The 16,561-nt window shown below is 38.6% G+C and overlaps 1 protein-coding gene across 2 annotated transcripts in view; it reads left to right on the plus strand.

Moving 5' to 3' along the window:
- Nucleotides 1-12,246, plus strand: part of GRK3 (G protein-coupled receptor kinase 3) — a 301,737-nt gene extending 289,491 nt beyond the window's left edge. For both annotated transcript variants that reach the window (XM_056529119.1, XM_056529110.1), the window contains exons 14-21: nt 2,195-2,261; nt 2,462-2,562; nt 3,374-3,440; nt 4,049-4,144; nt 5,756-5,918; nt 6,227-6,363; nt 8,081-8,194; nt 9,083-12,246. In XM_056529119.1, coding sequence (XP_056385094.1) covers nt 2,195-2,261; nt 2,462-2,562; nt 3,374-3,440; nt 4,049-4,144; nt 5,756-5,918; nt 6,227-6,363; nt 8,081-8,194; nt 9,083-9,244 — 907 coding nt within the window. In that variant the 3' untranslated portion in view covers nt 9,245-12,246. The remainder of the gene's footprint in view (nt 1-2,194; nt 2,262-2,461; nt 2,563-3,373; nt 3,441-4,048; nt 4,145-5,755; nt 5,919-6,226; nt 6,364-8,080; nt 8,195-9,082) is intronic.
- The last annotated feature ends 4,315 nt before the right edge of the window (nt 12,247-16,561 follow it).

Raw genomic sequence — 16,561 nt, forward strand, 5'->3', positions numbered from 1 at the left:
GGAAATAAGGCTTTTAAAAAATATATATTGTTACTTGAATAGTTGTCATCATAAAATTGTTGCATGTTTTCCCAGCACAGATATTTTGCAATCATTTTTCCATGTTGACCCCTTATTAAAATGTTCTAAATAGAAATGAACATTCTCACCAAACTCTTGTGCAGTTTTCAAAGCACCATTTCGTATCCATTCTATATCATGCATGCTTAAAGAAATTGGGACTTCTATAGCAATTGGCTGATATATGTTTAAACTACATTTCCTCTACAGTTGTGGCATGAAGGATTCTCCAGAGATCAGCGTTTCTCTGATCAGGTTTTGTTGGGAACAATTACATAGACTTTCATGGTTGTACTGACCTTGTATGATGTCCTTCATAGCAACTCAGTGAATTAAGCCTCTAGTGCCCTCTGCTGTATAAATAGGATACTTGGCTCGGTGAACGTCTATGACATACTTTATTTTTTATTTATTTATTTTTTCAATTATTCTATAGGAATATAAATATAAATTGGGAAGTAACTTTTTTTCACATGTGATGTATATTTGTTGCGGAAAACGTCTACAGTGTAAATTAACACTGTGCATTCCTATGGGGAAAATACATTTCCAAACATGGACTTTTTCCACTATGGAAATACTTTCATCAGTGTTCTCTATATAAGGCTGCGTTCACACGGCCCCCTAGACCCGTCCCGTTCTTCTCCCGTCAAAAATAAAATCGGACAATAACGGATGCAAACAGATGTTATCTGTTTGGATCCGTTATTGTTCAGTTAATAAACCAAAAATGTTTTTTTAATTTTTTTATTTATTCTGAGCATGCTCAGAAGTAAAAACGGATCAAAAAAGCAGATTGAAAAAACTGATGCAAACGGATGACATTAAAGGCTCATCCGTTTTCCATAGACTTCAATGTTAAATTTACTGTAGCCGTTCTTTTTTGACGGAAGAAAAAATACTGCATGTGCCGTTTAAAAAAAAAAAAAAAAAAACGGAAATGAGTGCAGATGGGTACAAACGGATGTAAACAGATTGTAAAAAAAATCCCATTGATATGAATGGGATTTTTTTTTTTTAAACCGTTTTTAATCCGTTTACAGACTGCAAGAACGGAACCAAAACGGGGATAAAAAAAAAAACAGGGACAGACGGCCATGAACGCAAACTTTGGGTGCAGGATTTTATCCTACACTCAAATGCTTTTGAAATCCGCAACATACGGTAGATCTGCTAGAAATATGGTAACAATGAAGCAAAGGGCTGCGGTGAGACTTTTAATAGCATCACTGATTTTATTCTTAAGATAGGCTATCAGTATGTAATGGGTGGGGGTCCGACACTCTGCCCCCCTCTTCTGATCATCTGAATGTTGAAGCCATGGTGCCTGCATACTCAGCAGACTGCTTCATATATTTTGTAGTGCAACGTTCCAAATCTGCCGCCAGCTGTTGCAAAACTACAACTCTCAGCTTGCCCGGACAGCCAAAGGAGTTGTAGTTTTAGTTTTCAACTGCCACAGCTCTCAAATACAGTTGATCAATGTGGGTGCCAAGTATCAAACCCCTATAAATCAGATATTGATGACGACAATAGAATCTAGTCAGTATGAAATCCTTTGCTGTAAGTATTTTCCAGAAAATTTTTCTTGAATATTCCTACTTAAAGGGGTTATCCAGAAAAAAACTTTTTTATATATATCAACTGCCTCCAGAAAGTTAAACAGATTTGTAAATTACTTCTATTAAAAAAATCTTAATCCTTTCAGTACTTATGAGCTTCTGAAGTTAAGGTTGTTCTTTTCTGTCTAAGTGCTCTCTGATGACACGTGTCTCAGGAAACGCCCAGTTTAGAAGAGGTTTGCTATGGGGATTTGCTTCTAAACTGGGCGGTTCCCGAGACACGTGTCATCAGAGAGCACTTAGACAGAAAAGAACAACCTTAACTTCGGAAGCTCATAAGTACTGAAAGGATTAAGATTTTTTTATGGAAGTAATTTACAAATCTTTCTGGAGCCAGTTGATGTATAAAAAAAGTTTTTTTCTGGATAACCCCTTTAATTCATTTTTGCATGTGTTTAACCCACAACTGGTAGTGGATCCCGAAACTATATGACTATGCAGCTGTATTATTGAGAAGTAACTGGTGTGGATCACACAGAAAGCAAAAACGATTGTTTTTTATTCCTTCGCAGCCACAGCCCATTCAGACAGCATAAAACCAAAGATAAACACGAGATTGACAGGATGACGCTCACAATGGTAAGACTAACTTTTCCATATGTTCCGGTTGGATATGTGTGTGTAAATAATGTAAAACGGTGGCATGCGCACCCTACTATCACGGACCTAAGATGGTGATGCTTTCTAAGATCCTGTCTTTTCTGTACATTTGTTGATCTCTCTTCCAATTCCTCATAAATGTATATGATTATGATTTCATTTTTCCTAAACATGTCAAGAATGTGGAGCTGCCAGACTCATTCACTCCAGAGCTGAAGTCCCTCTTGGAAGGTCTTCTCCAAAGAGATGTGAGCAAGAGACTTGGCTGCCAGGGAGGCAGGTCTGTATTCCACTCCATTCCAGCTTTGTAGCCATAGGTGATCAAGTATACCCCTATTGCTATACTTGTAATAGTATAGATACTATAGGACTCTCTTATAGGCTAGTAGAAAAATGAAGGATCGTCCAGCACTTGGAGTTGCGAATAAAAATCTTTGCTTTATTTAAAAATCCTCAGACAAGAGTCACAACAGAGCTAGCCGTCTGACGCGTTTCGCACTTAAGTGCGAAACGCGTCAGACTGCTAGCTCTGTTGTGACTCTTGTCTGAGGATTCCTAAATAAAGCAAAGATTTTTATTCGCAACTCCAAGTGCTGGACGATCCTTCATTTTTCTACGTTCATACCTGGCCGAGGGCGGGACCGGCATGCCCGTGCACAGGTGTTGTGACTACTCCGACTGGTGGTGACCGGTGTGTAATCTCATCTAAATCATTACTCATATAGGCTCATACCCCTCAGTTTAGTAAATTCTCCAATATGTTGTTTTCCTTGTAGCAGATGCTTGCTGTGCACGAAAATATGGGATGTTTTACAGAATAAGTGATTTTTTTTTTTTTTTTTTTATAAAAGCTTTTTAAACCACCAACTTCCATTGTATATCTGAATCATCAGATCCTTGCAGACGTTTTATAAGCATGAGTAACTAATATGGTCTATTAAAGTCACAGAGTGGGTACTTTAATAATTGTTGAGGAATTGAAAAAATTTCTGCTCCGGCTTTCTTAGTGGGAGGAAAGGCATTTTTATGACTGTAAGACATGACATGGAGCACCATTCACATGTCATATTAACTTTATTTTCTCCTTGTAGTGCACTGGAAGTCAAGGAGCATCTGTTCTTTAAGGGCATTGACTGGCAACAGGTGTATATGCAAAAGGTAATCTAGTTCATGACGAACAAATGATGTCTATGTGATGTTAAATTTGCAGATTGAACAGAAGTGGAAACTGGTATGGTCAGTCAGTCCTGGTGTATGTGTGCCATCTAATTGGGGTCATGGCCCCTGTAAACCTGATCTCTTTAGAACTCCTTATGCTTCGTGTTCTGGTAACGAATCTTATAAAGTCCTAGGTAAACAACAACAAGGGATCGAACATGTGAGGGCGATTGTTTTAATGCAGCAATACCTCACACCACCAGATAAATCTGTATTCACAGCGGGGCTATAGACTAATTGCCCCGCAGAAATGATGTTGTAAATCATTTCAGTAACATTATGCCCCCCCCCCCCCAGGTTGTTGTTACTACTTAGCTATGTACATCAGTAATGTCATCTGCTTACAAAAACATAAACACCGTTCTGCGTGGTGTCAATGTAATTCCGACTCGGCATCCTATCTCTTATCAAATGCCAAGACCACCTGTAGATAAATTGTGCCGCATTTGTAGGACAGGAATATTAGCACATGTTTGAAAACTAGATAAAAAATATAGATGGAGGTTGGGATGGTACAGATCTAATTCTATATTATGGTGTTCTTCCAGTATCCTCCTCCTCTGATTCCTCCTCGAGGAGAGGTAAATGCAGCTGATGCTTTTGACATTGGATCATTCGATGAAGAAGACACAAAAGGAATTAAGGTACAATATGGTTCCACTGTTTACGAAAACTTTGCCTTTAGTTGTACAATCTTTTGGGCTTGAAAGTCTTTAGTTTCAAGAGTTGAAGTGAAAAGTGCAGGTTACGTCTGTTCATATTGCAGCTATGACAGCTATGCCAGTCCTTTTTTCAGATGAATGTTGACAGACCCTATTGACTTAATATTGGCTGGGGCAGCTTACTTTCATGCTAAAGATTTTTAACAGTAAGAATATCAAAGTAGACACTGCTGTTTCTTGCCATCTAAAATACAACATACCTTAAAGGAGTACTCCAGTCCAGAGTATTCCTGCTCCCTTCTGCCCGGGCTGCAAAATAAATGAAAATGAACCCTCACTCACCTCCCTGGGTTCCCGCGGAGCGCCACTACAGCTGTTCGGTCCTCCGGTCCATCTCCTTCATACTTCCTGGTGTAACGAAGCGTCACATGGCGCTCAGCCTATCGCCGGCCACCGCGATGTTCAGCCTCGGCCGCCGATAGGCTGAGCGCCATGTGACGCTTCGTTACACCAGGAAGTATGAAGGAGATGGACTGGAGGACCGAACAGCTGTAGTGACGCTCCACGGGAACCCAGGGAGGTGAGTGAGGGTTCATTTTCATTTATTTTGCAGCCCGGGCAGAACGGAGCAGGAATACTCTGGACTAGAGTACTCCTTTAATGGAAACAATAAACACTTAAAAACTTAAAGGCTTATCCAGCCCAAAAAAACATATCCCCAATCCACAGGATAGGCATCTGATCCAAAACGGGCCCAGGACTCTCCCAGCAATCTCCAGCACTCCCATGGAAAATGCATGAAGCTGCAGACGGCACATGCAGCTGGGAAAGCTGAGACCCCATTCGGGAGATTGCAGAGGGATTCCCTTGTTTTCAATACGTATAAAACCAAATTTTTATTGAAATGCATTAAAAAAGGATAAATAGCACACGTGATACTAAAAGTTTTGTTGCCAACAGAGGTGTATGTGGGGATCAGGAGTGATAGCCATGTTCTAAACAGCTGTCTGAAATGTATGGTGGGTTCACACAGGATTAGAGTGCAGCGTGATGTATGGACATTCCCTAATATTACATTAACAATTACACAGTAAGAAAAACGCTATTGTACTGTATAGTGCTATCACACTATATACACACTTTTATATATATATATATATATATATATATATATATATATATATATACATATACACACGGAAGCATAGGAACAGAAACCACAGGGTTACGCTTCAAAAACTTAAAATGAGTTTTGTTTCCTGAAGGCAGTTCTCTGGCGTTTCACTTTACACCAACTTGTATCTTTTGACTTCCCACAACGCAACACCCAGTTCTTCCTGCTTTTGTTATTTACATCACAACTATGAAGAGCTGCATTAATCTTTACATGAACTAAACATTCCCTATGTTAATCCAGGATGGAATCACTTCCCTAAATGGCAGCGTGCAACAGTATACAGCTGTGATGATAGCACAGCTGGAGGAGAAGACACACACATTGGACTGAAAATGCTGAATACTGTTTATTTGTTCATTTAACTTGCACATTTTAATCCCCAATAACCCATAATAATACATGTGATTTCTCTCTAGCTTCTTGATAGTGATCAGGAACTATACAAGAACTTCCCCCTGGTTATATCTGAACGTTGGCAGCAAGAAGTTGCAGAAACGGTTTATGAAGCTGTCAACGCAGATACCGATAAGATTGAAGTCCGAAAAAGAGCCAAAAACAAGCAGCTGGGTCATGAAGAAGGTGAATTTTTTATACTGTGGTCTCAGCGGCCTCTTAGTACATGCTGCTCATAGGGGAACATTAGTACATGAACTGAAATTACGGACTCCCAAATAGTTATCTGGAATAGTTAAGCTTACCCTGTATGGAATTAAAGGTGTGTCTTATGTATATAGGTATTAAGAATATATATAGTTTTCATCTTCTTTGTAAAACTATGCCGTAACTGAGTATTAAACCATGTTTTCATGAGGAGTACAGATTCTCTTTTGTCAGGTAGGCTCCACTATGTTTTGGCACTATAATGATAAGCAATCTCTCTCTTATAGATTATGCACTAGGAAAAGACTGCATTATGCATGGCTATATGCTGAAGCTGGGGAACCCTTTCTTGACTCAGTGGCAGCGGCGTTACTTTTACCTCTTTCCAAACAGACTTGAATGGAGGGGAGAAGGAGAATCTCGGGTAAGAGGATCTCTACAAAGTTACAGAAAGATTTGCAATATAATATTTGACAAAGTGAAGTGGAAAAAAAATAACAATAAATTCAATTTTGTGTTATAACTAAATCTTTGTAATATACATATATCAAGTATAAAGGGAATCTCTTAGCGCCCTATAAGGTACAGAGCTGCAGATGCGCACTCATGTGGACAAAATCCTAACCATACATGAATTTGCTCTGATGGCCACTTGTATAGTAATAAAAAACATTGTTTTACTGTAAAACTGAAGTGTTTTTGGGCCACGGCAGAACACCTACCTACTCCCACCCTGCCCCACATGATTGATGTATAGGGCTCATCCTCCTACACAGAGTCCTGTATGTCAATCAGTGAAAGCAGGGTAGTAGGAAGGAAGTGTTCAGCTGTGGCTCAGTGCCACGTCTGACGCTTCAGCTTTACCGGAAAACAATGGTTTTAGGACTATACAAGTGGTCATCAGAGCGAATACAGGTATAGTTAGTTTTATTTCCACATGACCTTTCTGCCAGCGTCTGCAGCTCTGTTTCTCATATAATCGAAAAGCCAAATCAGCCGAATATTGGCCCATGTGAAAGGCCCAGCTATCAGCTGGCAATTAAGGAAGCCCTTCTCTATGTTTTTAAGGGGCTATGCTGAGTATTTTGCATTTGCATTACAGTATATATTTTGACCAGGGGCTTATTCACTAGGTTTGCAAAGCGTGCAAATGTTTATTGATGACGTTGTTTCTTATTTAGGAACCCTGGCGTACATATATAAAAAAACATCACCTGGTAAGGTATTAGTGTCCCCTCTAGTATAGGCTCTTCCCGTAGCATAGCTGTGATCCTGTTCCCAACTTATTTAGGATTTTCAAGATGTCAATTGATATTCCAAGTAATGTAGGTTAGTGGTTCCTGTACATATACATTGAAGCTACACAGAAATACATAAAATCCAATTCTCAGAGAAAAAGCAAACGGCACCAGTACTCTACTCTTTCAGTGTAGTGTGAATCTCGACCTGCGGTATATTGCCCGCAGGTGAGCGTGTTACACCTGGGATAGGAAGATGGATCGGAAGAAGCTGTAGTGTCTGGAGGTGCTCTATGTATGTACTACACTGTTACCATCTGTAGCAAACATAGAAAAAAGTAACGGAGCACTCACTCTGCAACTTCTATATGGAGGCTGGAAATCATTCCTGCCTTCCATGGCGGGGAGGCGAAAGGTGTTACGAGGGGAGCCTCAGACGCCAGCCACGGACCGTATCGGACCATATCACGCGTATGTGTACACGGCCTGACGAAGCGCCAGTGGGCGTGATACGGTCCAAGGCCGGCGTCTGAGGCTCCCCTGGTAACACCTTTCGCCTCCCCGCCATGGAAGACCGGGACTGATTTCCAGCCTCCATATAGAAGTCGCAGTGTGAGTGCTCCGTTACTTTTTTTCTATGTTTGCTACAGATACACAGAAATACACTTTGTCTACATATCTACAACTGCAGAAAACTAGTATAAACTGATGAGACTGTATAGGCAACATTTATATGTCCAAATTGATATCTTTAGAATTGTTTTTTATATATATATATATATATATATATTTATATATATATATATATATATAGAAACAATATTCTTCCTGGTGTATAGAATAAATGTGGCCAGCAGAGCAATGTATCTGATCTCTATCTTTTTGTATTCTTCTGACATGCAGCAAAATTTATTGACAATGGAACAGATAGTGTCTGTGGAAGAAACCCAGATTAAGGATAAAAAATGCATCCTGTTAAGGATTAAAGGGGCTAAGCAATTTGTTCTGCAGTGTGAGGTAAGTCTGTTTAAATTCACTGAAAAATAACATCTTTTTATTTCGCAATTTTCATTTAGCTATAGTAAGAAAGGGTAAAACTTGCATCATATGCCATTAAAAGGAGCATTCCCATCTGCTAAAGTGATGGTGTGGATAATGTACCGCTACACAGTGATATATGTTCCTTTCATTTTTACAATTGGGGTTAGACTTCTACTGATCATGAAGTAATGGTATATGTCCTAGTCATATCCCATCAATTTACATAATGGCCCAGATTTATCAAATTGTGTGAGAGAATAGAATTATTTTCCCACAGCAACCAATCACAGCTCAGCTTTCACTTTACCAGAGCTTATTAGCTGAGCTGTGATTGGCGGCTGTGGGAAAATCTCTCTATTTTTTCTCTCACACAGATTGATAAATCTGGGCCAATGTCTTTTCAGACACCTATAATACAAGACTCTCTTTCTAACCACTTTCTGACCAAAAGATGAATTACTTTAAAAATAATTACATAAATAAAAACATCAAAAGGGGGTCAGTTTTTTCTCTTCTCATGATTGGTGGGGTCCCCCATTAATCAGCTTGGTATCTCCTTTCCAGTGGATAGATTTTGGTGTTGGAATATATATCCCTTTGAATGTAAATCTGATTTAGAAACCCATTTATCAATGACTCTACTTTTATCACCCATTATGATCTTGAGTGAGAGAGAGCCCAACTGAACACTGGATTTACCCACAGATTACGATTTTCTATTGGGAGTTTCAGCAGTGGAATAAATACTATATTTTTATTACATCTTTTATCAAAAAATATTGTATAAAACATACAATGCCTTTAAATATATGTGATCTCTATTCTTACCAACAGTTCCAAATGTTTTTTTTTATGTTTCTACAGAGTGATCCAGAATTTGTACAGTGGAAGAAAGAACTGACTGAAGCATTCACCGAGGCACAGAGGCTGTTACGTCGAGCTCCAAAGTTTCTAAACAAGTCCCGGTCTGCCGTTGTAGAGATCTCCAAACCTCCACTTAGTCACAGAAATAGCAATGGCCTTTAGGTGGCAGGACAGGACCAAGAAATCTTAGGGATAACTACTTTTAACACCTTGACCAAGGTCCACAACATTGTTATTAGTTACTTGTATGGCCCTCAACAGCAAGGTGTACATAGAAGAAGCTGAGGGAGCCTGCATCACACATTGTCTACTGAAGACTGGTCTTAACCGCCTGAAGTCTAGAAGAGGTCATACAGCTTGAAGCAAAGAAGAGATGAATTTTCACTAACTGAAGAGTTGTAAAAGTTGCCAAATTTAGTGATTGCTCATCATTCTGTTGCATCAGCTAATCCTGAATGGCCTGTGCTGAAGAAGCAGGGCATCCCACCCTTGCTTTTTATCTTGGCATATTAATGCTTTCATGTATGCCAAGCAAGAATATGAAATGGTTTTTGCAGTAGTTGCTTTTATGTTAATTCTGTCTGAAATTGAACATATCCCTGGATGTTTTTGGAAGGGATTGTCGTGGCGCAAGAATGTTTTCAAGATGATAGCTTTCCTGAGTGTTGCCATAATTGTCCCCCAAATCCCCTTTGTCCTCCCAACTTGCACTGTTGACTGTAACTGGCAGTGTCATGAAACGGTTATGCACTTCAGAGTAATGACTTATCTGTCCTGTGGTTATAAGATGTAGATATTTTATGGGAATACAAACCAAGAATATTCACCCAGTTCTGTAGCTTCACCAATATAGTGGCTACCACTGTCTTGCCGTGTATGGAGATAGAAGTATACTAGTAATTATTGGTGAAAAGGAGTGCATGGTAGCTTTGTCCAGTGATCTGTTAGCCATTTAGCAAATTTTAGCACAGTTATCAAAAAGCTCATTCTACAGATACGTTTACAATTGCTATAAAGACAGCTTTCTTGCCATTTCAGGTCAATTGCACTTATTATTATTAATATTATTATTATTATTATTTTTATTTTAATGAAATTTATGCTAAAGTGAATAGTTGGTGAGAACGTTGGAGAACCCTGGTACGCGTTATGCTGTAATCTTAAATCAGTCCTTATCAGAAATTCCTGTCCTTGTCCTCAGTGTCCACTGTTGGGCTTCTCATGCTGTCTTTCTTTTAGACATCATCCAAGCCACAGAGCTATGAACATTTATAGTAAGACTGTGCACCTGGTTAAATATGGAAGGACAAGACAATCAGTCTGATCTTTTGTTGCTACCTACAACATATACCTGTGCTAGGTTGAAACAAGCACTCACTGGAAAAAGCATCTCGGGCTGATGGTGACTCTACGTCTCAGCTGTTGCTTTGGCTGCACCACACGTTTTAGTATCCAACTTTTGATTTTAGCAATGAAGTGCAAAGTGCCAATGGACTCAAAACTTCCTAGATACACATTCCCTATATTTAACAGAAACTTTTTAATGTATTTGTAAATATTAATTTAAGAATTTAGTTACATGGGAAGACAGGCGGAGCATTGATATTTCTGCACCTACATCTGCAGCTGTGTTTTACATACTCTCCATTCTTTTGAATGCCTTTTGTTCATCATAAGCATTCTCCTTGGTTTAGGTAAATGCAGTGGTACTCACCGTTCCATGGGCAGATTAAACCACTGGGGGAGTTGTTATGAATGTGATCTATTTTTAGTGTAACGAAAGTAAAATGGTTATTGGTTAAGTATAACTGAACTACTGTGAAGTATGAATCCATGTTTGTATTACAATGACATGCAGTGTTTGGCAACAATTGGTAGTTGTTACATTTAAAGGGAACACTGAAACACATTTCATTTGTTGGTTACCCCTAACCCTGGTTTTCTTCCTTTGGTCACCAGTTGTAAACAATTCTAAGAAAAAAAATCCAAGGCAGCAAGAAATGGTTACAAGATATCTGTTTGTTTGAATGTGTCAGTGAACCAATACACTTAGAATAGGGATACATGGGACATTCACTGTAGTTTATTTCCCTAAGGAGGAAAAGAAATGTGCTTCTTGGAATCAGTCTGTCAATAGACTTTTCAGAACAACAACCTTGTATGTCATTGTTTCCATAGAACTATCTATTTTCTTATTGTAGTATAATGTTAAAGAATTTATGGAAGCCATAGGATAGAGGTGCAATGACTGTTACTGAACACTGATGTGCAGATCCTGTACCACGTAGCAATAACAAGAGAATCGGCACTGCATTCAAGACATGGACCCATTTAGCTTGGCAGCATCTTTTAGAAGCTTTGTTCACGTAAACCTGTATTTGTCAAGTAGCCCTATAGTGCTGGATTTACTTTGCAGCTAAAGCCTTATGGATATATTTAGAGGAAGGGCTTATTAAAGAGAATGTTTCCTGTTCTTACGTGGCTACAAAATCCCATCTCTTAGGCAGTATAACCCACTGTTTCTACATGTCATAAAGCAAAGACCTTCAGAGTTGAGGATATAGATGTTTCTATGGCTTGACAGAATGGTTAGGCTGTTTTTGGCCAACCAAGAAAACTATGTATGCACTTTCTTTCTATGAGAACCTTTAGGCAGAATACGATGTAACCAGTAGTCATATTACTGTTTTTTTTTTTTTTTTTCTTACAGTATAATGCTAGAGATCTATCTCCTGCATTAAGTCTAAGCATATCCCAACACGTACTGGATCTCTCATTTACTAGCCCACAGTGAATGTTACTTTAGTATGCATTAGGTGATTTATGACCCATATCAGACAATGATTTGTTTTACCCGTTCTTGTACCCTCCTGGAGTAGACTTATTTTGTAACCATTGCTTGCTTGTCATACCATATGCCATTTCTATAGAAAACATCAAGTGATTGTTTTTGGCAATAGTCTAAATATGACATAAGACACTGAAACGGCACCAAGAGTTAAACGGTTCCTGCGTGATTCTTCCTATAATTATTCCCAATGCATCTACTGTATCTGTTTCTTCTCTGTGGCCCTGATATACCTTTTATTTTTTTATTTTTTTTAAAGTGATCTGTATTTGTTTTGTAAGCTCCAGTATGCCTTATGAGAAAGTATAGCTAAATTCTATGACCCATTGGCCTAGCTTTGTCAAGCAACTTAGAAACTGTACCCATGTAGAATTCTGTAGAAAAGCATTGTCTGCATGCAGAACCTAAGACTATGGATCACACAGGCATCATAGAATCTTACCTGTATCAGCTACTGAAAAAAACCTAATATTTATTTGCCTTTAGGTTATTTAAAGTAACGCAAACACATGCAGCACCATTGCATAAAGGCACAGCGGAAACATTATTGTTACAACTTCCATTTCTGATCTTATATTTCACACCTGTCTACTAGTACATTTAATATATATGTATATATATACAGACACACACACGCATTGGTAAAAAGGCTAGGACATAGGCCGAGCACAATGTTGAAACAATGAGAAAAAGCACATTCCTAGAGAAACGCTATTTTTACAGATTGGTTGTCACACCTGTCAAGCTGCTCAGATGCCGAGCTTCATAACTAGCATGGAGTGCTGACACATTTGCACCAGAAACAACATTTTCAACATAATCATACATTTTTAAGGCTTGATTTTGTTTATCATCAAAACATCATTTTTTTTATTTATTTTTTATTTTGCATCCAGACTACTGTACTGGTGTTCTCCTTGTGTAGCTGTTCCTGTGAATGCTCAATGTCCTACAGTAAATATAACTCTGTTACATTAATGGATTGGAATTGTTAATGTTGCATGTTCCTAATACTGTCCAGCTCCCACTCCTTTTTTTTTTTTTTTTTGGGGGGGGGGGGGGGGGGGGATAGGATGTCCTCTACACATAGAAAGAAGTTTGATGGAAATTAGGTTCTAGCATGGATATGAAAGGACAGACAACACACAGTCATTTAATAGTCCTTCACTAAAATAACATGGCTTTACCCCAAATGTCTTATAAGCAGCAGTGTAAATGTAAGGCCATCCAGAATAAAAATTTTATTTTTATATATATATATACAGTACATATACGGTATCTAATACAATCCATCTCTTCATGTTTTATAATAAAAAAAAAATTGGGACAGCATGATATGCTTCCTGTTTATTGCCAACAGTAGTTTTCAATAGAATTTTTATGTAAGGTTCTGCTCACATTGGTCATCTTGGCTTCCCATCATGGGTTCAGATATCTCTGATAGCTACAATAGTGCAGGTTACGGCACTATTATTGCTGACAGGATTTATTCTGATCTGTTTGGCAACAAATTCATTATAGGTGCCATTGTTTAATTTATTATTTATCAGAGGAAGTGTTGATACTATTGGGAACAGAGCCTAAGGGTATGTTCATACTACAGAATTTCTGGTCGGAATTCAGCTTGGAGATTCCACTGCATAAATCTAGCAGTATATGGGTTTTTTGTTGACCCGTTCACAGTGCTAAAATTCAGGATTCCGAACCCACTAAAAAAGGGACATGTTTCGTATTTTGAGCATACCCTAAGTCGGCAATATCATCAGAGATCAAAGATCCCCTCCCTTCTGTCTAAGACCACAAGATATATCGTAAGAAGAATGTGACAAAGACATATAAAAAATGTAGTTAGCAAGAAATACAGAAGTTGTGCCAATATTAGAGTCTCTAAATCATTATGTACTATTTATGTATCCTGGTGGTCTATAGGCTATACATTATATGAAATTACCTATTGTGAAGTTTATTGAATGTTTATTATACTCCTATGTGAATATACAAAGCTCTAACCATTGAAGTGCATTGCAGATTGCTTTAAAGGGACAACATATCACTTCATGGGAGGCACCCGGTACATCACGTCTATCTTTTTTGTGGGACCTCCTCCATCATGGCAATGGCTGTCTGTTCACATACACAGTAATTGCAAGTAAATGTGGTCTGTGTCGATATGTTCAGATTTCCATATTTAGCAGAGTTGGTGTGCATGACTATGCCTGAGTTTAGCCCAGTATCATTTAAGACGTCTTCAAAATACCCATTGAGAAGATAGGTGCAGTCAGCATTAGCTGTACATGTGAATCGCTGTACTGGAAGAACTTTGCTATGCCAGTCTATTAATTCTCATCTATAAACCAGAGAAGAGCTAGATCCACACATTGTGCGATGGCTTCCCGAGCTCTGATTGGCCCAAGCTTTAGTGTCCATACGTTTGTGCTCATGATAACCATCCTTGTGTTGTGGCATCACTGTTGCATAAAGATGTACATATTTCATCTAAGGTAAGGTATCTCCTATCCTCCGAACAGAAATGTGTGCATATTCATTTATTCTGTCTGAAAGATGTCATTACAGACTTGGCGGTATTTTGGTAAATGAAGGTAGTTATGTAGGAATAGAACAAGAGTTATATTTTAACAAGAATTCATTTTATATTATTTATTAAATCCATGCATTTCTTCGATGTTGCTGACATTCCACAGAATTGTTTCTTATCTGTATAGTTGGTTATTTAAGGTGTGCTGGCAATTTCATTTTAAGTAGAACTATCCGCTTTATTCTGTTTTTCATAAATAAACGCCAATTGAACCCACTGGTTACTGCTTTCTTATTAATATACATATAGTGCATCCGATAAGTCTTCAGACCCTTTAACATTTTTCACATTTTGTTATGTTGTGTTAAAATTCAAAATTCATGTTTTCCCCTATCATTCTGCACTCTATAAATAATGTGAAAACAAGTTCTTGACAATTTATTAAAAAAGGAAAAATTTCACATGGACAGTAGTACAGTGCATTCAGAAAGTTTTCAGATTCACTTTTTCACATTTTCATAAGTTGCAATCTTGTGCTAAAATAAAAATCTAGTTTTCCACCATCATTCTGCAATCAATATTCCTTAAAAGGGTACTCCGCCCCAGACATCTCTTTTGGATAGGGGATAAGATGTCTGATCGTGGGGGTCCTGCCGCAAAGAACCCCTGCGATCTCTCCTGCAGCACCTCAGTCCTCTTGTCCACAGAGCGACTGATGTGTCTGATGACTGACAATGCAGGGGCCGGAGGATTGTGACTTAACGGCCTTACCCCCTCGTGACAGCACGCCCCTTAATGCGAGTCTATGGGAGGGGGCATGGCGGCCATCATGTCCCCTCCCATAGACTTGCATTAAGGGGGTGCGTTGTGACGTCACGATCCTCTGGCCCCTGCATTGCCAGTCATCAGGCACCGAGTGACTCTCGCTCTGTGCACAAGATGACTGGGGTGCTAATTTATTGAAATTTTAAAAAACAAGTTTTGGGTTTCAAGAAGTATTCAGACCTATTGCTATGACACCTGAAATTTTGAGCGTCTTGATCATCTTTAAGATGTTTTTGCACCTTGATTGGATTCATGTGTGGGAAATTTAGTTTATTTCACATGATTAGAATTGACAAACTTCTGTTTGTATAAGGTAACAATGTATTAAATCAAAAACCAAGATGTGGGGAGGAAAGAACTGCTTGTAGAGCTCAGACAGAATTGTATGGAGAAACACATCTGGAGAATGGTAAAACATTTCTTCTGCATTGAAAGTCCCCAAGAGCACAGTGGTATCTACAGTCATGGCCGTAAATGTTGGCACCCCTGAACATTTTCTAGAAAATGAAGTATTTCTCACAGAAAAGGATTGCAGTAACACATGTTTTGCTATACACATGTGTATTCCCTTTGTATGTACTGGAAAATACCAAAAAAAGGGAGGAAAAAAAGCAAATTGGACATAACGTCACACAAAACTACAACGATTCAAAATTGTGGAAAAATAAGATTGTTTCAAGCATGATGCTCCTTTAAACTCCCCTGGGGCAAGTAACAGGTGTGGGCAATTTAAAAATAACACCTGAAAGCAGATAAAAGGAGAGACGTTCACTTAGTCTTAGCATTGTGTGTTCCACACTAAGCAAGGACAACAGAAAGAGGAGAAGAGAACTGTCTAAGGACTTGAGAACCAAAATTGTGAAAAAATATCAACAATCTCAAGGTTACAAGTCCATCTCCAGAGATCTAGATTTGCCTTTGTCCACAGTGCACAACATTATCAAGAAGTTTGCCACCCATGGCACTGTAGATAATCTCCCTGGGCATTGGACGGAAGAGAAAAATTTATGAAAGTTGTCAACACAGTATAGTCCAGATGGTGGTTAAGCAGCCTCAAACAAGTTCCAAAGAAATTCAAGCTGTCCTGCAGGCTTAGGAAGCATCAGTGTCAGCGGGAACTATCCATCGACATTTAAATGAAATGAAACGCTATGGCAGGAGACCCAGGAAGACACCACTGCTGACACAGAGACATAAAAAAGCAAGAGTACATTTTGCCAAAATGAACTTGAGTAAGCCAAAAATCCTGAAAATGTCTTGTGGATCGATG

The sequence above is a fragment of the Hyla sarda genome, chromosome 1 (assembly GCF_029499605.1).
Source record: "Hyla sarda isolate aHylSar1 chromosome 1, aHylSar1.hap1, whole genome shotgun sequence".
NCBI classification, from domain to species: domain Eukaryota; kingdom Metazoa; phylum Chordata; class Amphibia; order Anura; family Hylidae; genus Hyla; species Hyla sarda.